The sequence below is a fragment of the Rhinopithecus bieti genome, unplaced genomic scaffold, assembly GCF_001698545.2.
Source record: "Rhinopithecus bieti isolate Rb0 unplaced genomic scaffold, ASM169854v2 scaffold_33066, whole genome shotgun sequence".
NCBI classification, from domain to species: Eukaryota; Metazoa; Chordata; class Mammalia; order Primates; family Cercopithecidae; genus Rhinopithecus; species Rhinopithecus bieti.
Window position 1 is genome coordinate 1,505,163 of NW_016814098.1, and position 24,854 is coordinate 1,530,016.

The window sequence follows — 24,854 nt, forward strand, 5'->3', positions numbered from 1 at the left end:
AAAAAAAAAAAAAAAAAAAAAAAAGACCTAAACAAAACACGCATCCTCTCTTCTCTTCAAAACCCTCCGCCATGTTATTTCAGGCACGAGAAGAAAACATCATTCCTTAAGGCAATGCAAGTTTAATTAATGGGATATCATATTTGCTTTAAGAACTTGGTTTCATTTTTACATGAAAATCGCTGAAAGAAGGTGGAAGCACCGCCGTCTCTGAATTGCGGCTCTAGAATGCGTCCTCTCTCCACACACATGGACTACAGACGGGCTTGTGTACCCATGCGAGGAGACACAAAGGGAGAAAAAAGGAATCTCCTGTCCCTCCAGCCCTCAGAAGTGGCTGGGCATTGACAAGGCTGTTGGGGCAAGGCGCAAACAGGCATGTACCCACCCCCTCAAGTAAAGACCATTTCCCTTTCAAGTGGGAACGGGCTGCACCCAGGAGGAGGTCTGAGGGCAGCTGGCAGACAGCAGATGAGCAGACGAAGCAGCTCAAGTCAGCCCTTGCCCCAGAGCGCCAGGACGGGCCACACAGAAGGTTCTGTTGTTCTTGCATGGCGCTGCAGCTTCATAGACAGACCAGCCAGAGATGACAGTGTGCCAGGGGTGGGATTGGAAATCCACAAGGAGTCTGGACACAACAGGATCAGAGAGACCTTGCTTGGATGAAATCCCCTCCCAAGCTCATGGGTTCAGTGCCGTCACACGTGTGGAGCCGATTGTTCGCTTTTCTCTGCAGTCCATAGGACTCAAATTCCAGGCCCAAATGACATGACTCACTTTCTGCTGGGGGTGAAGGCATTTTAATTTTGCCTTTTGCCATCAGAAGGGGAGTTGAATGCTCCTCTGAGTGCCACTCTCCCCTCCTCTTCCCCCAAATACCTTTTTTCTTTTTCTGAGACAGAGTCTCACTCTGTCGCCAGGCTGGAGTGCAGTGGCGCGATCTCGGCTCACTGCAACTTCCAACTCCCTGATTCAAGCAACTCTCCTGCCTCAGCCCCCCAGGTAGCTGGGATTACAAGCATGTGCCACCACACCCAGCTAATTTTTGTATTTTTAGTAGAGATGGGGTTTCACCATGTTGGCCAGGATGGTCTCAATCTCCTGACCTCATCATCCTCCTGCCTCAGCCACCCAAAGTGCTGGGATTACAAGCGTGAGCCACCGTGCCCAGCACCAAATACCATTTTAAAGTTGCAAGAAACATCTCAAAGTATCTCGAATACTGCCCTTCCCGCCCTGACCCTTGTGAGTCAGATGGCTATGGTGTACACAGACAGCCAACCTCCCTTCCGTTTGAATAAAAAACCACACCTGCCTTTTCTGGCGGAGCATGCTGGAAGATACCCATTTCTGCCCTGTGTTTGATCTTTTGGAGCAAATGTCACCTGACACCCATAAGACTGACACATCCTAAGTCCCTTGCTCTGGCCACCACCACAGCCTCTGCCACCACCCAGGAGAGGGGACCAGGGTCATGCAGGGGCACTCAGGCCCAGGTCCCGTTTGGAGAAATAATAGAGAAGGGTAGAGAATGGGCCCCCAAATGTCCGCCACAGGCCGGACAGCCCCTTTCTCACCCTCCCAGGCCCTCAATAGCTGGTCCACCCCTCTTACTTATGTTGAAAAAGGAAGCATTTCTCACCTCTTACTTTCTGGGGAAACGCAAAAGAAACTGCATTGCTAAAAAGGGACCCCATTCATGGTTCCTTTCTCTGTCAAGGACGTGGCTGGGAGCGCTGGCATCTCACCCAGGCCTTTTCCTTTTTTTTTTTTTTTTTTTTTTTTTTGAGACAGAGTTTCACTCTGTCGCCCAGGCTGGAGTGGAGTGGTATGATCTCAGCTCACTGCAACCTCTCCCTTCCAGGTACAATCGATTCTCCTGCCCCAGCCTCCCAAGTACCTGGGATTATAGGCACATGCAACCATGTGCAGCTAATTTTTGTATTTTTAGTGGAGACGGGGTTTCACCACATTGGCCAGGCTGGTCTCAAACTCCTGACCTCAGGTGATCCGCCCACCTCAGCCTCCCAAAGTGCTGGTTTTCCATTTTTTTTTGTAAGCACCAGAGGCTAAGGACTTCTTTTTGAGTGGAGAAGGACACCTCATCTCTGCTTTTCCAGGCTAGAGTTTAGCACCAGAGCCAAAGCCTGGAGAAGGCATCCTAATAGACACAAAATCTGCTTATTTATTTATTTATTTATTTTGAGATGGAGTTTCACTCTTGTCACTCAGGCTGGAGTGCAATGGCACGATCTCGGCTCACTGCAACCTCCGCCTCCTGGGTTCAAGTGATTTTCCTGCCTCAGCCTCCTGAGTAGCTGAGATTACAGGTGTGTACCACCACGCCCAGCTAATTTTTTTGTATTATTCATAGAGATGAGGTTTCACCATATTGGCCAGGCTAGTCTCGAACTCCTGACCTCAGCTGATCCACCTGCCTCGGCCTCCCAAAGTGCTGAGATTATAGGCATGAGCCACTGCACCCGGCCCAAAATCTGCTTTTAAGTGTAGGCATGGGGACCTGTGATATTCATGGAAGAAGAATGAGCACCCCACTCCCCCAAACCTATGCCCTTCTCTTCCATGGACTGAGAAAGCCACGAAGCTGCCATGTGCAATGATCTGGACCTTTCCATCTTCATCAAGCTCATGGCTGTTCCAGACCATGCTGTGCTATAGAACTTAAGCCAAAGGCTTCTGAGCAAGAAAGATGTGTAAACTGGGGCTAAGAAATATGCCAGAGGAGAACTTTGTTTTAAATCTTTCATATGGAACAACTGTAAGTCACTGAGCAGACTTTAATGTGTTCCATTCTTCAATGTTTGAGTAGAGCCTGAAAGGACCAATGATGGCATTGATTTCCCGCTAGGGAGAGAGAGGGAGGGGCAACACTGGGGGATCTTAACTTTTCACTTCATACCCTCCTGGACACATGAATTTTTTTTATTTTAACAATGAGCATGTACTAATTTAACAATTTAAGATAATTTTAGGCCAGACACTGTAGTTCACGCCTGTAATCACAGCAACACTTTAGGAGGCCAAGGCTGGAGGACTGCTTGAGCCCAGGAGTTCAAGACTGGCCTGGGCAACATAGTAAGACCCCACCCCTAGAAAAATATATTTTAAAAATTAGCCAAGCGTGGTGGCACACGCCTATAGTCCCAGCTACTCGGCAGTCTGAGGTTAGAGGATGGCTTGAGCCTGGGAGGCCAAGGCTACAGTGAGCCATGATGGTGCCACTGTATTCCAGCCTGGATGACAGGGGGAGCCCCAGCATAAAAAAAATTAAAATAGGCAGGGCACAGAGGTTCATGCCTGTAATCCCAGCACTTTGAGAGGCTGAGGTGGGCACATCACTTGAGGTCAGTTCACGAATACCCCCGCTTCACAAATGAGAAAAGCCAGGCACAGAGAGGGAGCAAGTCTTGCCCGCAATCTCACAGCAACTAAATTCTAAAGTGAAAGAAGGCTGGGCACAGTGGCTTATGCCTCCAATCCCAACACTTTAGGAGGCCAAGACGGGAGGATTGCTTGAGGCCAGGAGTTTGAGACCAGCCTGGGCAACATAGTGAGACCCCATCTTTACAAAAAATAAAAATAAAAAAATAGCTGAGCCTGGTGACACTTGCCTGCAGTATCAGCTACTTGGGAGGCTGAGGTGGAAGGATTGCTTGAGCCCAGGAGGTCAAGGCTGCAGTGAGCCAAGATCACACCACTGTACTCCAGCCTGGGTGACAGAGTGAGACCCTGACTCAACAAAAAAAAATAAAGTCAAAGAAGTTGGGGTAGGGGCAGCAGGGGGAGTCAGATCTAAGGAAATAAGATTGTGGTTATCAGAGAGAGACTTTTTAACACCAGGGCATTGAACGCTCATACACTGCTTTGCAGCACAACTCAGAGAGGTAGCAGAGGATTTGCCCAAAGCCCCATATTACAGATGAGGACTTGGAAGTCACAGTAAGAAACAGAACCTCCTGGGGTCAGACAGAGGCAAGGCTGGACTAGAAGCCCCCACTTCTGCCTCTGGTGCTCAGGGCCAAGCTCATGTACTGTCATAACGGTGATGAATCTGGCAGCTCCATATCCAGCGAGTATTGGACAGGGGGAGAGGGGGAAGGGGAAAGTGGGGAGGGGCAGAGGTCAGGCCACTCCCACCCACCATACAAATGGTGAGCCAAGGTCAGGAGGTCAGGGTTTCACAGCTGACTTTCTAGTAATAGAGCTGGCTCTGCACTGAGCCATCCACCTTCTCTTGCCCAGCTGGTGTGGGACAGGCACAGCCCTGAGCTAGGGACCTGAGCCAAGGTGCTCAGGCTCTAAGAGGTCCAGGAGTTACCAGCCCAACCAGCACATTCTATAAACAGCCACTGTTCACATCCCTGCAATTAAACTGTCTGCCACAGCCTTGGGGCCTGACTCAGCCAGTCCCTCCCAACTGAGCTTCCACCACCCCCTCATTTGCTGCATTCCGATGACAACACTGACCCCCAACGTACCTGCTGCCCCTGCCTGGGGTCCTTTGCGCTTGCCTCTCCTTGGAAGGTCCTGGCTCCCAGGTCCTCTCATCCAGATCCCGCTTGCCATTCAGGTCCCAGTCACCTCTCCAGGGAGCCCTCCTTGAGCACCGACCCTAGCAGGCCCCTCCCAGTCCCTCTCAGCCCATCTCCTGCTGCATTTCCTTCTTAGCATTGATCTTTCTCTGCCCTCCTTGGTGGGGTGGATGCTGATTTCCCTGTTGTACACACAGTTCCTAGCACAGTCCCTGGTATAGAGTAGGGCCTCAATTCATAATTGTGGCATTAAGGAATGAATAAAACAGCAAATCCACAAACCAGCAGACCAGCCAGGCTGAATCAAATCTCCCAGGAATCGATGTTTTCGTTTGTTTGTTTGTTTTTTGAGATGGAGTCTCACTCTGTCGCCCAGGCTAAAGTGCAGTGGTGCAATCTCGGTTCACTGCAATCTCCGCCTCCCAGGTTCCCGCCATTCTCCTGCCTCAGCCTCCCGAGTAGCTGGGACTACAGGCACCCACCACCACACCCAGCTAATTTTGTATTTTTAGTAGAGACGGGGTTTCACTGTGTTAGCCAGGATGGTCTTGATATCCTGACCTCGTGATCTGCCCAACTCGGCCTCCCAAAGTGCTGGGATTACAGGCAGGAGCCACCGCGCCCGGCCGGAATAGATGTTTTTAAAGAAAAGACACTGTAAGGAACTGCAATTCCCTGAAGAATTTTTTTGTAAGGTAGCCCCCTTCCTTCCTGCTTCCTCCAACCTAAATTTGTCCAACAGCAGCCTCTGACTCTAGGCTAATGTACTAGGGAAATACCCACAGTACCACCTTTTGCCTCTCCTGGCTTTGCCACCAAAGGACTGGGCACACCAAGCTTGTAGAACTGAATTAAATCAGAGAACCATCTTGCCGCTTACATGAATTTCCCAGGTAGCAAAGTTTTAAGCCCCTCAAGCTTCTCTTAAGATGCCTTTGGCTGGACACAGTAGCTCACACCTGTAATCTCAGTAGTTTGGGAGGCCGAGGTGGGTGGATCACTTGAGGCCAGGAGTTTGAGACCAACCTGGCCAACATGGTCAGATGCCATCTCTACTAAAAATACAAAAATTAGCCTAGCCTGGTGGCACACGCCTGTAATCCCAGCTACTCAGGAGGCTGAGGCAGGAGAATCACTTGAACCTGGGAGGCGGAGGCTGCAGTGAGCAGAGATGGCACCATTGTACTCCAGCCTGGGTGACAGAACGAGACTATGTCTCCAAAAAAAAAAATGTTTGTGATGAAGTGCTCATTAAAATGAATAATGCATTCTTCACATAATATGCTGACCTCAATTTAACTTCTACTGGATGGTTTGGGGTCACCAGGCTCACTTATCATGTCACTGTCCAATAGCACAGGGATGCCCGTGGTGTGGCGTGTGGCATTGGAGGTCCCCACGCCCAGGGGCTTAGGCCTCGGTGCCGTGCTTGTGCTCAGTGTCATTTCTGTGTCCTCCCTAGCTGTCAGTGGTCACCTCTTGCTGCTCATCCCTCCATAGTCTCTACCACAACTTCAAATCTGCTATGAACCAAAAAACCTGTTAGAACTGTGTGCAAAGCAAGAATAAACAGGACCTGACTGAAAACTCTTGAAGCTCTCCTTTAAACAGGGTGCATGGGAGTGGGCTCATCCAGCCTGGGGTTCAGGGAAGATTTTCCCGTCCTTCTAGGTTCCAGCTGCGCCCTACAAAGTCAGAGCTGCCCTCCTAGAAGCTCAGAGAGCAGCGGAGCCCGACACGCACGTGGTGATGAGGAGCTAAGTCCCAGGGCGGCGGTGCTGAACACACGGGAAGTGGCTGCTCTGCGCCTCCACCATGAAGCCCAGCAGCGCTCAGCAAAGCCAAAGCCGCGGCAGAGGCTTTTGAAAGTTCCGTGAAATCTTGTGGCTCCAAACATGTTCCCCTCAGCTTCAATCTCCTTCACTCAGGAAAACAGAGCTCTCAAGGGAGCCTTTGCAACAAAAAAACCGGGGCTAGTGCTGAGCACGAATTTTGACAGTTACAGCAAGGACCCGGAAAGACAGAGTTTTCAAAGGAAAATGGAACCCAGGGGCCGTTCACCTGGAGACTCACTGTGAAATCGGCTCTGATTCCAAATACCTTGTTTTCACCCAGTTATGCCTTGGAAGGAAAGTTCGTGGCTCTTTCTCTCTATCCAGTTAAAACACTCTTTTTTTTTTTTTTTTTTTGAGATGGAGTCTCACTCTGTTGCCCAGGCTGGAGTGCAGTGGCACTATCTCGGCTCAGTGCAGCCTTAGCCTCCCAGGCTCAAGCAATTCTCCTGCCTCAGCCTCCCGAGTAGCTGGGATTAGCTGGGATTACAGGCGCCCAACACCACACCTGGCTAATTTTTGTATTTTTAGCAGAGAGGGGTTTTCGTCATGTTGTCCAGGCTGGTCTGGAACTCCTGACCGTAGGTGATCCATCCGCCTTGGCCTCCCAAAGTGCTGGGATTACAGGCATGAGCAACTGAGCCCAACCTTCCAAGAAAAGGCTTTTAACAACAGAGTATAACAGTACTTGCTTTACATTCAACAGTTTGGACTGCACATCTGTTTGGTGTGCATAAACACATACATTACTATTACATTTATTAGGCCACATCTGTTAGGGGCATGTGCATACGTGTTATTTATAGAAAAAAAGATGGAAAGTCTACAGATCAAATGTTATTTGGTGGTTATCTCCAAGTGTGCAATCATGCAATAAAGAAATGATTTCTTCTTTATATTTTTGTTTTCCAAGTTTTTTTTCTTGAGCATGTGTGATGCTTACAGTTGGATAAAATTATTTTAAAATTTTCTGAGGCTGGCGTGGTGGCTCTTGCCCATGATCCCAACACTTTGGGAGGCCAAGTCTGGAGAATCGCCTGAGCTCAGGAGTTCAAGAACAGCCTGGGCAACATAATGAGAGCTCATCTCTACAAAAAAAATACAAAAATTAGCTGGGAATGGTGGCGCACACCTGTGGCCCCGGCTACTTGGGAGGCTGAGGTGGGAGGATCACTTGAGCCTGGGAGGCCAAGGTTGCAGTGAGCCGTGTTCATGCCACTGTGCTCCAACCTGGGCAACAGAGGGACATCCTGTCTCAAAAATAAATAAATAAATAAATAAATAAATAAAATTCTTTGTCATTAAGAAAAGGAAAAAAAAACCAATCAGCCTCTGTCCCCTGTGTTTCTTCCTTTCTGTGCTGGCTAAGCCTCCCACTGAATGAGTTGAAGGGGCATGCCTAGTCATAAGGTCCAGCTCAGTTCTGAGCTGTTGGGCAGGCGAGCTGGATCTCTCAGAGCCTGCAGTGCTACCGCATGGAGTCAGAACTCTCCCATTCCTCATCCTGCCTTGGCTCCCGCAGTCCTGGGAAGTCGGATGACTGGCATTCACAAAGCCTTTCCAATCCCTCTGCTCCAGGGGCCTCACCGAGCTTGGAGAAACATCAAGAGGCTGCCCAGGAGCCTGGCAGAGCAACACAGGCCACAGGGGTCACAGGGGGCATGGTCTTTGAAGGCAGATGGACTAGAAGGAATCTGGCTTCCAGCACTTTCTGCTCCCTGCATGACTTAATGGTAACAAACCACTTAATCTCCCTGAACCTTGTTTTTCTCTTCAGCAAAATGAGAATGATAATACTCACTGGAGATAAAATGAGACAGTACACACCAAGTGTGGCATCAGGCTCAAACAGGCAGTCCTAAATGGTAGTTAGGGCCAGGCACGGTGGCTCACGCCTGCAATCCCAGCACTTTGGGAGGCCAAGGCGGGTGGATCACTTGAGGCCAGGAGTTCGGGACCAGCCTAGTCAACATGGTGAAACCCCATCCCTACTAAAAATACAAAAAATTAGCCGGGCGTGGTGGTATAGGCCTATAATCCCAGCTGGTAGGGAGGCTGAGGCAGGAGAATCGCTTGAACTCAGGAGGTGGATGTGGCAGTGAGCGGAGATGGAGCCACTGCACTCCAGCCTGGGCCAGAGAGTGAGACTTCATCTCAAAAAAACAAAACCCAGAAAGTCCAGGTGCAGTGGCTCACACTGATAATCCCAGTACTTTGGGAGGCTGAGGTGGGTGGATCACTTGAGGTCAGGAATTCGAGACCAACCTGGCCAACATGGTGAAACCCGGTCTCTATTAAAAATATAAAAATTAGCCGGGCATGGTGGTGGGCACCTGTAATTCCAGCTACTCAGGAGGCTGAGGCAAGAGAATCGCTTGAACCTGGGAGGCGGAGATTGCAGCGAACCAAGATCGAGTCATTGCACTCCATCCTGGGAGACAGAGTAAGACTCGGTCTAAAAAAAAAAAACGCCGGGGATGGTGGCTCACGTCTGTAATCCCAGCACTTTAGGAGGCCAACGTGGGTGGATCATGAGGTCAGGAGATCGAGACCATCCTGGCTAACACGGTGAAACCCCGTCTCTACTAAAAATACAAAAGAATTAGCTGGGTGTGGTGGCGGGTGTCTGTAGTCCCAGCTACTCAGGAGGCTGAGGCAGGAGAATGGCATGAATCCGGGAGGCGGAGCTTGCAGTGAGTGGAGATTGTGCCACTGCACTTCAGCCTGGGTGACAGAGCGAGACTCTGTCTCCAAAACAAAAGAACAAAAACAAAACCAAAAACGAAATGGTACTTAGTGTTGTCATTATTGAGAATACTGACAGCACAGTGGTCTGTACAGGTTCTCAACCCTGGCTGCGCTTTAGAGTGTCTCAGGGAGCTTTGAAAAGATTCTGAGGACCAGGGTGGGGTCGATATCCCCATATGGCTACAGTCACAAAAACTGCCTTTTCACCATACGTTCCACTCCCTTTGCCATGGCAAATCAATGCCCATGCATCCTTCCTACTGGCTCAAAGTCACCACTTCCAGGAGGCCCGCTGCAAGTTTCCTTTAATAGCCAAATGTGAATCAGAATTCACATAGAACATGCTGCCCGATGCTAACCTTTTCATCATGACTCGGGCTACATGACGAACTATTAACAGCTTACAGTATGGGGCCACTAAAAGTATGTGGCAGTGTCTGGATATTTGCACAAAAACAGCCTGTTTCTCCTGCCACTTTGAGTTCTCCTGCTTGCTATAGGAGTTTTCCATCTATTCTTACCTTCAGCAATTATAGGTTGCTTTCTCAGTACAGGCTCCTCAAATAGCTCCAGCCCCCGCTCTAATCTGGATTGAGAAGGCAGATACACCTGCCATTCCAAACTGTGTGTAGACCAAGAGTAAACAGGCCTGGGGAGACTCCTGTGGGGCAAATCTCGAGCTTAGGATTCCAGTCCCCGCTGTCCCCAACCACGGCCCCTCAATGTACCTCAGTCTGCCCGGCCGGATGAGACGGTTTCCCGGGAGTCTAACATTGGGTGTTTCACTAAATTCTTCCAGGCCTGGAATTAATGTAGGTTTTCAAATCAAGGCACAGGCAGGGAAGTCAGGTTACCTGGTCCTGGAGTTTCTGGAACATCAGAGGGTGCGGTTCTTCCAGGATCTTCTCGTTGAGCCGAGACTGCCCCTCCACGTTGACCTGTGATGAGGCCTTGCTGGACAGAAAGGTCATGTAGATCTCCTTTGCCTTTTCCTGCATCTGGAGGAGACAGATGGGGCCTGTGTGCTATCTGCCCACACAGCCTTCCCAGCCTGAGCCCTGCTCTCCCATCCAGCCAGGCCCACAGGAGCTGCTGTGGCAAGAGAAAGGCACCCCCCACAGCCCAGGGGCTCTCAGGCCACTCCAGAGAGAATTTCTATATGGGAGAACTTGCACTGCCAAGCCCCTACCCCGCAGCCACATCTCCTGGAACAAAATTGCTGCATTAACCATCCAGAAGCCATGACAGAAAGAATCCTGGCCCGCAGAGAGCACTCAGTACCGTTTACAACCATCCTGTGGCCGGGCACAGTGGCACACGCCTGTAATCCCAGCACTTTGGGAAGCCAAGGCAGGTGGATCACCTGAGGTCAGGAGTTCAAGACCAGCCTGGCTAACATGGTGAAACCTCATCTCTACTAAAAACACAAAAATTAGCCAGGCATGGTGGTGCACACCTGTAATCCCAGCTACTCGGGAGGCTGAAGCAGGAGAATTGCTTGAACCCAGGAGACAGAGGTTGCAGTGAGCTGAGATTGCACCACTGAACTCCATCCTGGGTGACACAGTGAGACTCCATCTCCAAAAAAAAAAAAAAAAAAAAAAAAAAAAAAAAAAAAAAAAATCAAGTGAAAGTACGTACGCCTATCCCTACCAGTTTTCCAGTGCCCACTAGGCTGCAGACACCTGCTTGGAGGCATCCCATTTCCTTAATCCCCTGGACATGCAGCAAAGGGCATTTTCCTATTAGTGCCACTTTCCCCATGAGGACACAGAGGTCAGGAGAAGTGGCGTGGCTTATCTGAGAGCTTCTGGGAGCCCTTAGGACTGTTTGGCTCCAAGGCCTCTGAATTCTGCTCAGTTCCACTTCTGCAAGACACATTGGCCCCTCCAGGTTGTGCAGTCTGCGGCCTTCCCAGGCAGGGTGATTTCCTTTTAGGTAAGGAGATACTGAGCACAGGCAGTGGAGAAAACACTCGCTGCCCGCCCTCAAGTCCAGAGTGGTCCTGCTGGGAAGCAGCAGCCCTGATAGGTACTGGCTTCCTGTTTCACCCGAAACTAACCGAGGCGGGCTCAGGAGCACTCACGGATGGTAAGGAGATGACTTCACAGTAAGAACTGTGTCTTTAGGACAGCACGCCTCAGGGCGGGGCTGCAGGCGCAGGAGCCTTCTCCAGAACTTCCCCTGAGGGCTCAATTTTCTTTTAGAGAAAGGAGACTTCCTGTGCTCATACCTCGCCAACAGCAAAAATGGGGCTGTTTCTCTGAACGTTAGACTCTAAAGCATGACCTTACCCTACAGAGCAAGGCAGACAACAAATGCCTCTAAAATGCAGCCACACAGCTATGATATATGTGTGCGGGGGGCCTTGAAAACTGCCTTTCTCTCCAAGAGCCCACCTGGGGCTCCACATGTGCTGTGGCACTTGGTTTGGGAACTCCCAAGCTCTGCAAACCTTCTGCCCTTAAGGAAACCACCAGAAGGTTTTGATAGCTGGTGCATGAAAGGAAGGAAGAGGAACCCTTTTTCAGTTCAGGGCACTGAGGACAAAAGATCCTGAGAAGCCGCGGCCTGGCTATGTCCTGTTCTGTGAGAAAGCAAGCCTCGCCAGCACTTGCAGGGAGATGGCCCAGGCTGGGTGAACACCGAAAGCCATGCTGTCCACCCTGCCTTTACTGTCAATAGGAGCAATGAATCGATGCCAGACTCAGTGATTGTCTGGAGTCTCTCCAGACAATGGTGACTGTCTAAGGGACAGGTCTGGGGGCCATCCTCAAGACCCAAGGGGGTGGCACTTAGGAGCTGGCCCTGCTGTCCTCTCTAAGACCCACCAGCTCCATGAAGCCACGGCCTCCCTCCCACCACCCCCATTCCGTCAGGAAGCGACGCTTTTGGAAAACCACTTCCTGTTTTAAAGCCACTTCATGAAAGGAGAATTTCAGACAGGCAGATGAGCAAACTCCATGCAGAGGTCTGGGGGTAGAAATCACTTTAGACCTCCCCTCCCCTTGAACATTCATATGCACACACACACACGCACACACATGCACACACGCACACACATGCACACACGCACACACATGCACACACGCACACACATGCACACATGAATCCAGGATATCTTGAATGAATCTGAAATAGAAAAGTGCAATGAATGGCTTGAGTCTTTGAGGTGGGGCAGAAGGGGCCGGGGGAAAGGAAGTAGGTTCCAGTGACTGCAGGTATACAAGCCTTGAGGATCTCAGCCCTGCCTTCTCCCACCGGCTGTCCCTCCCAAGTCTGTGTGACAACAATGTCGGCGTCGAGGCCCTGGCTGACCAGATGCGGACCGTAAGCGGCTGCAGGGCTCAGCTTATCTCAGCGGAGCTAGGAAGTGTGACTGAAAAGGGAAACCCTGAGACGGCGACCACAGGCCAGTCACGGGAAGGCCTGGTGTCCAGACCGGGAACATGAGCAGAAAAGAAGAACCAGTCTCTGGAGCTATTTTGGTAGATTTTTCCAGAGCTTTGTTAACCCTATTCTAGCTACTGTCAGGGCAGGAACAAAGCTGGTGGAGTTGATTCTGTGTCTGTGGCCTGGAAGGATGGCCGACTTCTCTTCCACGGCCCTGACACACGTGGCTGGCCACAGCCTGGACCAGAGAGCCCCTTTCTCCCTGGGGAGACCCGAAGTGTCCAGCATCTGAGGCTGTCCTGGCAGGCACTGGAGAAGGGTCCCACCTGGGCTCATCAACTCGGGGACTGCCCATGAAACACCTGCACCCCAGTGAGCACCTTCCAGGCACCCCACAAGGCTGGGGCCCTTCTTCGAGGCCTGGCAGTGCCTCAGCTGTGACAATGCTCAGCCAGACGCCAGCTCTCGAACCCCACTCCCATCCCATCTGCTGGCCTCCGGCTCCTCTCCACCCCGTCTTCTTCCAGAGATGGAATGTGGGAGATAATTCCTAGGAAAATGAAAAGATCAAGACACTAACTTTACTAATATCAATTTCAGAAAGAGAATGAGGCAAAGAAAATATCCAATAAATGATATGAGAATATTTTCAAGAACTGGCCGGAAATGGGAAGCAGTCGGAGGAACAGCAGATGACTCTGCAGAGACCCAGAAGAACGAACCCCAAGGCCCTGCACGGGTGAGGAGGGGGTGCCAACAAGAAACGCATCTAGAGACGGCAGGAGCTCGAGGGCATCAGGTAGCCCAATGAAATTGATGAGGGCGGCAGAAAGAAGCCATCAGACCTCCAGGTCCTCCACCCTGACCACCAACCCTGAGCAGACAGGTGGCTCCCTCCCCACCTTCAACAGAAGAGTCGAGTTTTCTTTTCTAAAGAAACAGACCCAGGGAGGCTCCAGAACAGAGGCACAGAGGATGGCAAGAATGAGATGCCAAACAGAATAAAGGGATTCAGGGAAATTCCAAATATAGACCCCCCCAGGAAACTTCTCCTGATACAGTTAATTAGAAATATGTTTAGTTTAGGAACATATCAGCCTTGTGGCCCCCCAGGAACAGACTAGAGGGCCCTTGTCTGGAGAAAACAAAAAAGCAGGAAAAACTCAATAGGAGGATCTGAAGATAAAGTCAAAATCTCCAAAAGCCAAAAAAAAAAAAATTTTTTTTAAATAGGAAGAATAAAACATGAAATTAAGGGCTCAATGCATCGGTGAAAGGTCATCATTGGAAAAGAGACCAGAGACAATGGAAGGAAAAAAAGTTACCAAAATGATGATGATAATAATAACAACATAAGACCATTTCCGGGAACTACAAATTTCCAGATTATAAGGCTCCACAAAGAATTCACACAATGAATGAACCCTGCCTCTGCCTCCAAAGCCCCTGACTGAAGAGTTTTAGAATACTAGTGATGAAAACATCCTGACCAGGTGGAGTGGCTCACACCTGTAATCCTAGCACTTTGGGAGGCTGAGGAGAGAGGATTTCTTTTTTTAAATTTTATTTATTTATTTATTTTTTGAGATGGAGTCTCACTCTGTCGCCCAGGCTGGAGTGCAGTGGCGTGATCTCAGCTCACTGCAAGCTCCACCTCCCAGGTTCACGCCATTCTCCTGCCTCAGCCTCCCGAGTAGCTGGGACTACAGGCGCCCACCACCAGGCCCAGCTAATTGTTTGTATTTTTAGTAGAGACGGGGTTTCACCATGTTAGCCAGGATGGTCTCAATCTCCGGACCTCGTGATCCGCCCGCCTCATCCTCCCAAAGTGCTGGGATTACAGGCATGAGCCACCGCACCCGGCCGGAGAGAGGATGTCTTTTGAGACAAGCCTAAGCAACATGGTGAGACTGCTTAAACCCAGGAGGTCCAGGCTGCAAAGAGCCATGACCTCACTATATTCCAACCTGGGTGACAGAGTGAGACCCTGTCTCAAAAAGAAAAGAAAATTGCTGGGCGTGGTAGTTCACACCTGTAATCCCAACACTTAGGAAGGCCAGGGCATGTGGATCACCTGAGGTCAGGAGTTTGAGATCAGCCTGACCAACATGGCGAAACCCCCGTCTCTATTAAAAATACAAAATTAGCTGGGTGTGGTGGAGGGCGCCTGTAATCCCAGCTACTTGGGAGGCTGAGGCAGGAGAATCGCTTGAATCTGGAAGACAGCGGTTGCAGTGAGCCGAGATCATACCACTGCACTCCAGCCTGGGCAACAAGAGCAAAACTCCATCAAAAAAAGAAAGAAAGAGAGAGGCAGAGAAAGAGAGAGGGAGGGAGGGAGGAAAAGGGAAAAATAGAAAAGGAAAGAAAAGAAAATAGATCCTGTACTATCCCGGAGAGGGAAAAAAAGAAAAAAAACACAACAGTTTACATATAAATTACTGATTCTCAACAAAAGTAGAAGACTAAGGGACGCTGTCTTCAAACTTCTAAGTGTGTTTCACCCCAGAATTCTACGCTCTGTCGGATTATCAGTAAAGTAGGAGAGTAGGGGAAAAAATAACATTTCCACTCAACAAGGTCTTTACCATCTACCTGCCAGACCCCCTTCTCTGGAAGCTATTGCCGGCTGTGTTTTGGGCTCTTCTCTCATGAGTCATTCTGGAGGGAAGAAGTCATTCTCGTGTGCTGTTCCCAAAATGAGGGAATGACTCAGGAGAGAAGAGGACTTGGATCCAGGAAATGGAATGCCTTCGTCCTACAAAGAGGAAGGAAGTTCACCATGTGTCAGGCATGGGTCTAGACTCTCGGAGACAGTGGGGAAGAAGAGGCCTCCCACTCCCAGATCCCAGAAAACAAACCACCCAGAAGACAGGCAAGTAAATGACATGGATACGCAAAGTTGGTGTTAAAACAACGGAGGCGAGAGTGGGATTTGTATCGACCCCTCAACTGCCTTAGTTGATGGAGAGAGAAAAATCCTCCCCACGGTCTCCCTGCTGGAACAGATGTGATAAGTTTGACTGTGAAATCCAGTTAGGTTAAGTGCACAACAGAGGATTAAAAACAACTGGCCAGGCGTGGTGTCTCACGTCTGTAGTCCCAGCACTTTGAAAGGCCGAGGCAGGCGGATCATCTGAGGTCAGCGGTTTGAGACCAGCCTCGCCAACATGGTGAAACTCCGTCTCTACTAAAAATACAAGAATTAGCCAGGCGTGGTGGCACACATCTGTAATCCCAGCTACTCGGTAGGCTAAGGCAGAAGAATCACTTGAACACGGGAGGCGGAGGGTGCAGTGAGCAGAGATCACACCACTGCACTCTAGCCTGGGTGATGAGAGCAAAACTCCATCTCAAAAACAAAACAAAACAAAACAAAGAAGGAAATTCAGTTAGGCAACTTCTCCCGGTGCCTATGCTGCCCCACACTTTCTGCAGTAATTTAGAGCTTACTGCCTGGTTTTACTTCCTAGGCAGTGGGACTCACTAGGGAATGCCTGGAGTCAGAAATGTGGCTCTGAATTATTTTTTGTTGTTGTTGAAACAGCATCTCATTTTGTCACCCAGGCAGGAGTTCAGTGGCGCAATCATACCTCACTCCAGCCTTGACCTCCCCAGGCAACTACAGGCACAACCCATCATGTGTAGCTAATTTATTTATTTTTTTTTTGGTATTTTTTTGTAGAGACAAGGTCTCACCATGTGGCTCAGGCTGGTCTCGAACTTCTGGGCTCAAGTGATCCACCCACCTCGACCTCCCAAAGTGTTAGAATTACAGGTGTAAGCCACTGTGCCCAGCCTCGGGCGAGCTGCTGCTTAGCCACTCAGATCATATCCCTGCATCTTCGAATGGGAACAATGACTTACACTGGAGCCCAAACACTCCAGGCCAAACACCCCAGGTGTCACCAATGCCTCCACCCAATCTGCAGTCTCAGGCAGTGACAGGAGGGTGGCATTCTCTGCACCAAAGCAATTGCCAGGTGCATTCCAGGCTTAAGGACACAGACTTTCAAGAAGTCCTATGCTGGGCCAAGCACAGTGGCTCACACCTGTAATCCTAGCTTTTTGGAAGGCCAAGACAGGCAGATCACTTGACGTCAGAAGTTCGAGACCAGCCTGGCAAATATGGTGAAACCCTGTCTCTACTCAAAAACAAAAATTAGCCAAGCATGGTAGCACACGCTTGTAATCCCAGCTACTAGGGAGGCTGAGGCAGGAGGATCGCTTGAACCCAGGAGGGAGAGCTGCAGTGAGCCAAGATCGCACCACTGCACTCCAGCCTGGGCAACAAAGTCAGATCCTGTCTCAAAAAAAGAAAAGAAGTCCTGTGCTGGATGTCAGGGGTACAGGCATGGAAAGGGACTGCCCGTTCTGGAAGCTCTCTCTTTAGGATGTGGACAGGGCAGAGCAAACCAACACCAGACCTGCCTGACCTGAAAGGCTGGAAGCGGCACATGGAAAGTTTGACCCCTCCTTCCAACCACTCCACTGAAGTCCTGCAGGGGCTTTCCAGTCCTGCTCACCTTGGCACCCAGGTTCCCAGGTGTGGCTGCCCTGTCAGCCTGAAGCACAGCACAGCGGCCTCCCCTTCAAACATGCCACTCATCCCTTGTGGTCTTCCCTCAGCTCTTCTCGCCAGCCCTGCCTGCCCACACACTGTCCCTGCTCCCAGGAACGCCCTCCCGATCGCCATGCCAAGTCTCAGCTAAAAAGCCACTTCCCCTGGATCCCTCCCCGTTGCCCCGGCCTTGCTCCCACGACACAAGCGCTTCCCATCTCTATACTCATCGCACTTGCACAGGCTTGCTTCGCTCGAGGCACCCTTTCCCTGGAGCCGCTCACCTGTCTGTCCCTGGGCTGCCTCCTGTTCAGTGCCAGGCACCAAGCAGGCACTTAACAAAGATTTGGGGAATTCAACTGAACGGAAGCACAGAGCAGCATGGTGGTGCAGAGAACAACGGGTCACTTCAGGGAGCTGGTTCAAGTCCTAGCTCTGCCATGGTGCGGGGACCTCACTTCCTTGTCTACACAGCAGGGGCGGACTGGTCCACCCACAGGCCCCTCCTACCTCTAATACTCGAAAGAATAAGGCAGGGGAATAGACATCTGTTTGCTTGCTTGACTCTGAGCTAGGATTTTATGGTGAGGCTGGTCGCAGCAGTGGCACAGTCTAGCATTTATCGATGGTGGTCCCCGGGCCCTGTCCTCGGTGCTGGGGACAAAGGACAAAGACGAGGCTCTTGTTCTGAAGGCCCTCAGCCTGAATCCTAGCATTCCAAAGCATCTCCCAGCACCTGCTTCTCACTTTCCCCTGAGGCCCCACTCCACCCAGGAGGCTCTGGCCAACGTCATCCAGAGGAGACCTTGAGGAGAGAAAAAGTCAGAAAGCCAAACGCAAGGGTCACACCCAGCAATGGCTTTCTAGGTGGGCCTGGGACATTCAAGTCAAAGAGAATCCATCTTAGAATCCTCCCTTGCCACCTCCGGAGAGGAAGGTGGCAGAGAAAAGGCCGTGCTGTGCCATCTGGGGGATGTGTGTCTGCGCCCTGAAAGGCCTTTGAATAAACCCATGATGTACATTTTCCAAGCAGTTGTCTGCAAACGCCTCACAGCTCCTGGCCCATGGATTCCAGCTTTTGGAGACGAAGGCTCAAAAACTGGCAACTCACAAGCCGCATCTGCCCGTGGGTATGTTTTGTTTGGCAGGCAAGGTTTTAAATTTTTTTAAAATTAGTTCCAACATTTAAAAATCATCTGGTTTCACATAAGGATCCAAATGTCCAGCTTCTTTAGAAAAACAGGCAGCACTAGGTGGAATATAAGAGATGCCTTGGGAAGAAAGGCCCCAGAGTCCCCAAGGCAAGCAAAGATCTAGGAGATCACCATCAGTAAGTTGGCGGAGACAGAACCTGAAGCAGGGGAAGCCCAGACAGCCACAGGCCCTAAACCACCAGCCGCAGCCTGTGCAGGCAGACAGAATGTCCTTAGCTGGCCCCAGTCCCCAACATTCCCTCCAGCCTCACACCAGGAGCTTCCTTCATTCACATGACTTACTGGCTCCTGCAGGCATTTAGCCAGCAGCCTCTTAGAAAGATGCAGGGCCAGGCCTCATAAACCCACCCAGGGCACAGGCCTCCTTCCCCAAAATCTCATCTACCCTCCCTTATACCCAACCAGCTGACACTAGGAATGAAGGTAAAGAGGAGGCATCTACCCAGGAGAACAGTCAGAGACTTTCTCCACAGGATGCTCGCCAACTATGGGACGCTCAGTACGATATTCTGAATAATTGACAATCCCTCTGATGCACCTTGTGCTTTTATCATTACGCATCTACGTATCGTTTTACCATGTCCAAAAATGATAACATGTCAAAATCTGGGGGAAAAATCCTCATAACTTATTCATGAAGAAAAAAGTTCTATGCAATGAGGAACTCTAAATGACATAAATTGTTATTTTATTTTAAATATTGATCCATTTGAACAGCTCCATTTAAAATGGGTTAACTCACCCTTTTAAAAGATTAATATTTGATCAACACAAGATACCTAATCTGAAGCTTAAATCTTCCCCCAAAACTAATATGAATCGGGATTCTTTAGGCAACTTCGGAATCTATTGGAAAGGCAGTTGTAACTTTGTAAGGAAAGGGAAAAAGATTATCAAGAAAGTGATTACAGAGTGGAGGAAATACCTGTGTCATTATCTTGCTTTTCTTAAAATGCTATCACATGCCTAGCTCAAAACAACACATTTCTTCACTGAATTCCTTTTTTAAAAATTCCTGTGGATACAAAGAAAAAGAGTCACACAGTATTCTACTTCTAAAAAAAATAATAAAACAAATGGCATTTCCCTTCAAAGACTGATGTGGCAAAATTCAATAGAGGAGCATGGTCCAATTACCCATTGAAAACTCTACTTTGAAAAGCAAATGAGTATGTTTAACGTTAAAGCTATAATTTCATATGCATTTGACCTTAATGGTTTTGATGTTGTAAAGAAGAGTACAAATGAAGCAGGAATTTACTCATATTTCTAAGCTGACAATAAATTACCAAAAAGTAAATTAAAGTGGAAGCTATATTGGTTCCTTCCAGAGAGTGTTTCAACAAAGTACATGCCACTAAACTCAGGCTCTTTTTTTTTTTTTTTAAACAAAAGAAAAGAAAACACATTAAGCATGTGTAAAGACACCACGACACAAACTATTTTAAGTTGGAGGTATGTGTGTTTTCTTACGGCCAATCTTGGGCAGTCCATGGCACCGCCAGCTACTCTGCTGTGCAGAGACCTCCTGAGTTGCAAACACCGCTCACAGTGGCCTGGTGACCAGGAACTAGAAGCCTAGTACCACATGCCACTCCCTCCCTGGGAGCCCCAACAGGGACCAACTGCATGAGGACTCATCCTATTCCTGACCCAAGACTTAAAGACAGAAGTGACCAGGACTCATTCTTGAAATACACATGTGGTCTTCCATCTGGCACTGGGGGCTTCTGCTGGTCAGAAAAGTTATTTCTGGATGGCATCGACAGTTCCCCATTCATCAGCCCTGCTCTCGGAGGTCCCTTCGCCAAGTTCGCATTGCCAGTCTCTCTCACTCTGTCAACAATGCATTCTGAGAATCCTCCATGCACGAGAGAACAAGCCTTCACATCAGAGAGACCCAGAGCTGAGAATTCCTCATACAGACTCCACCAATGGGCACGGTATCTTCTCTCTCCTCCACCCTGTACCCCTCCCACCTCACTACACAAAAACCAGAAACACGCTGCCCATCTGTGACAGCGTTGCCAACACAGTCATGACAGATGAGAAAGTCTCACCCTCAAGCTGGGATTGACAGTACTAAACTCTCAAGCTAGCATAGAGAGTGCTAAGCTGATACAAAATGCTGAAATGGCCTATTTCTCCCCTGCATGCATCAGAACTTCCGCGCATACGGCATCCATCCCGATTAACAATGAAAAAGGCGAACCCTAAATCTTTTCACGCCTTCCGGGTCTTCCAGCAGATTCTCCAGGGATGCCGCCCATTTGGCTGAGGTCTTGAGGCTCTGGTGGCTGCTGCTGGAGCTACCATCGCTGTCGTGGATGTCTGCAAAGCAAAGTTCAGACTGCGTATGTGGCCAAAATACACTGTCATTTTAGGAAGTCTGCATGCAATGGTCGGTACTGCCATCACCATCACGGCTGATATAAACCAAGTTATGTCTCAGGCTCTGTTCTAGGTGCTTAACATGATGAACTCATTCTTGTCACACAACCCTGTAAGGCAGGTACTACTATTTCCTCCATTTTACAGATGGGGGTAAACTGAGGCTCAGAGGGATGAAGGGACCTGCCATTTCCCACCAAATCCTTCCCCTACTCTCATGTCCACTGGCCAATTCGGTGGCAGCCCTCAAGTTGCCCTCAAACCCTCCTCCCAGAGAACCGTGATTCAACAGCAACTGCTTCCCCATGGCGCTTTGTGCACAGACTTACAATTATGATGCTCTGTTGTGACTATTTACATGACTGACTCCCACTAGTCTGAAGGCTCCTATATGTTCTCATCTTGTACCTCCAGCACCTAGTTCGTTACCTGGCATAGAGATTAAAAAACTCATTGCAGGATTGGATCCACATGATGGTGCAAAATGTCAGAGGGTTGCCAGAATACCCAGGCATCAAGATAAATGTCATTTCAGGCAATAGCTTTGTTTGCTTGTTTGTTTGTTGTTTGTTTGTTTGTTTGTTTTTGACAGAGTCTCACTCTGTCGCCCAGTCTGGAGTGCAGTGGCACAATCTTAGCTCACTGCAACCTCTGCCTCCCAGATTCGAGCAATTCTCCTGCCTCAGCCTCTCGAATAGCTGGGATTATAGGCGATTAGCAACACGCCCAGCTAATTTCTGTACTCTTAATAGAGACGGGGTTTCACCATGTTGGCCAGGCTGGTCTCGAACTCTTGACCTCAGGTGATCCGCCCACCTCAGCATCCCAAAGTGCTGGGATTACAGGCATAAGCCACCGCGCCCAGTTCCTCAGGCAATACTTTTTTAAAAAATCAAAATTTGTGCTAAAAAAATCCATGATGAACAAAATACCCAAATTTTCCAAATTTTAAATAAAGACAGGATGAGTTATACTGATTTTTCCTTTTGCTTCAGGGTCCAGTATGGCTCAGCATTACACTGTTATTTTTTCCTGACTTTATTTAAACTTGGATATTTTGTTCATCACGGATGTTTCTGCATTCATTTTGATCTTTTAAAACACTGCATTAAATGTCATTTATAGGCTGGGTGCAATGGCTCACACCTGTAATCCCAGCACTTTGGGAGGCCAAGGCAGGCAGATCACCAGAGGTCAGGAGTGAAACCTCATCTCTACTAAAAACACAAAAATTAGTTGGGTGTGGTGGCGGGCACCTGTAATCCCAGCTCCTTGGGAGGCTGAGGCAGGAGAAATGCTTGAACCCAGGAAGCGGAGGTTGCAGCGAGCCAAGATCACACCACTGCACTCCAGCCTGGGCGACAGAGCAAGATTCCATCTAAAAATAATGATAATAAATAAATAAATAAATATCATTTATCCTGATGCCTGAGGTTTTTGGCAACCCTCTTACATTTCCGTATGCAGAGAAAATGGATGAAAACTCTTTGCATCTGCACATCTTCCACCGCACTCTCTGACTCAAGACACTGAGAAGTCTCCTGTGGGGGATGGGCAATCTCCAAATAACACACTTCAGCGGCTTGCCTACCTGTGGGAGAGGGAACAATGAAAGCAGGCTTCATTCTGTGTCATGTGATCCCTTCCTGGAGTCAAGGAAGAACCATGGAATGTCACTTCAGATGGGGCCAGGTTCAAAATCCAGTTTCCTGGCCAGGCACGGTGGCTCACACCTGTAATCCCAGCACTGTAAGGGGCTGACACGGGTGGATCACTTGAGGTCAGGCGTTCAAGACCAGCCTGGCCAACACGGTGAAACCCTGTCTCTACTAAACATACAAAAATTAGCCGGGTGTGGTGGTGGGTGCCTATAGTCCCAGCTACTTGGGAGGCTGAGGTAGGGAAATCACTTGAACCTGGGAGGCAGAGGTTGCACTGAGCCAAGATTGTGCCACTGCACTCCAGCCTGGGCGACAAGAGCGAAACTCCGACTCAAACGAAATGAAACAAAACAAAACCAGTTTCCTCGATTCAAAACTATGGGATCTTGGGCAAAATTCTTGTGTGTATTTGAAAGTCATCCCCCATCTCTTGGGTTATCATAAAGATTCAAAAATGGAAGCTCATTAGGCACCTAGCAGCACACCTGGGACACAGCAGACGCTCAGCAAATGTGAGTTCCTTTCTCCCCATCCCTAAAATAACCATCCATCAAGCAAACTACTTCCATAACTAACACTTTTTCCCCATTGACTTTTTTTTTTTAAACTAGAGACATATTTCTTTTTTTTTTTTTTTTTTTTTTTTTTTGAGACAGAGTCTCGCTCTGTCGCCCAGGCTGGAGTGCAGTGGCCGGATCTCAGCTCACTGCAAGCTCCGCCTCCCGGGTTTACGCCATTCTCCTGCCTCAGCCTCCCGAGTAGCTGGGACTACAGGCGCCCGCCACCTCGCCCGGCTAGTTTTTTGTATTTTTTAGTAGAGACGGGGTTTCACCGTGTTAGCCAGGATGGTCTCGATCTCCTGACCTCGTGATCCGCCCGTCTAGGCCTCCCAAAGTGCTGGGATTACAGGCTTGAGCCACCGCGCCCGGCCTAGAGACATATTTCTATAAAAAAAAAAAAAGTTCGAATCTAAGAGAAAATAAACTTTTAATTAAGAAATCAGCAAGGCCGGGCATGGTGGCTCACTCCTATAATTCCAGCACTTTCGGAGGCCGAGGCAGGCAGATCACAAGGTCAAGAGATCGAGACCATCATGGCCAAAATGGTGAAACCCTGTCTCTACTAAAAATACAAAAATTAGCCAGGCATGGTGGTGGATACCTGTAATCCCAGCTACTTGGGATGCTAAGGCAGGAGAATCGCTTGAACCCGGGAGGCGGAGGTTGCGGTGAGCTGAGATCGCGCCACTGCACTCCAGCCTGGTGACAGAGCAAGACTCTGTCTCAATAAATAAATAAATAAATCAGCAAAGTAAATCACTTCTACATGATATTTTTTTAAAAATAAAGTCTCCTAAATATTAATTGCTGCAAACAGCTAGGGAGCCACACAGCTAAAAATGGTTTTGGAGAAAATCTGTATCAGAGCACACTGGACTTACTGAACAGTGACAGCTTCGGTGATCTCTGATGTTCTATGGGGGGTCAAAATACATGTTGATTTCTTGATCCCCTGGGACTCCGAATCCAAGCACTTGGGGAAACTACCAGGATTTTAGACATTCACCAGATGACATGAGCTAAATTAGAACCAGGCTGGCTGGGCACAGTGGCTCACGCCTATAATCCAAACAACTTGGGAGGCTGAGACAGGAGGATGGCTTGATCTCAGGAGTTCAAGACCAGCCTGAGCAACACAGTGGGACCCCATCCCTATAAAATATTTAAAAACTAGGCTGAGCACGGTGGTTCACACCTATAACCCCAGCATTTCGGGAGGCCCAGGTGGGCAGATCACTCGAGCTCAGGTGTTCGAGACCAGCCTGGGCAACATAGTGAAATCCTGTGTGTACAAAAAAATACAAAACTTAGCTGGGCATAGTGGCATGCGCCTTTAGTCCCAGCTATTTGACAGACTGAGGCGGGAGGATAGCTTGAGCCCAGGAGTTCAAGGCTGCAGTGATCCATGATTGGGCCACTGTACTTCAGCCTGGATGACAGACTCTGTCTTAGTCAATCAATCAATCATCAATAAAGCAGAAACCCGGCAGGGACCATGCTTCAGTGCTCATTGGCAATAGAGTACATAAGAGAATTATTTGGGGCAAATCCTTTCCTCTAACCATGAAGCAAACTCACTTAAACACATCACCAAATGGAGCTGATGCTTTTCTAAAGTGACCCTCCAGTTCGTGGATATTAAATTAGTTCCGGCCGGGCGCGGTGGCTCAAGCCTGTAATCCCAGCACTTTGGGAGGCCGAGACGGGCGGATCACGAGGTCAGGAGATCGAGACCATCCTGGCTAATACGGTGAAACCCCGTCTCTACTAAAAAATACAACAAACTCGACGGGCGTGGTGGCGGGCGCTTGTAGTCCCAGCTACTCGGGAGGCTAAGTTAGGAGAATGGTATGAACCCGCGAGGCGGAGCTTGCAGTGAGCTGAGATCATGCCACTGCATTCCAGCCTGGGTGACAGAACGAGACTCCATCTCAAAAAAAA

The 24,854-nt window shown here is 49.2% G+C and overlaps 1 protein-coding gene across 1 annotated transcript in view; it reads right to left on the minus strand.

The window, feature by feature from the left end:
• The window catches only part of RGS10 (regulator of G protein signaling 10), a 36,366-nt gene that overhangs the window by 6,655 nt on the left and 4,857 nt on the right, over window positions 1-24,854 (minus strand). The window contains 3 exon segments of the mRNA XM_017849784.1: window positions 9,988-10,131; window positions 19,227-19,316; window positions 20,514-20,632. Coding sequence (XP_017705273.1) covers window positions 9,988-10,131; window positions 19,227-19,316; window positions 20,514-20,632 — 353 coding nt within the window.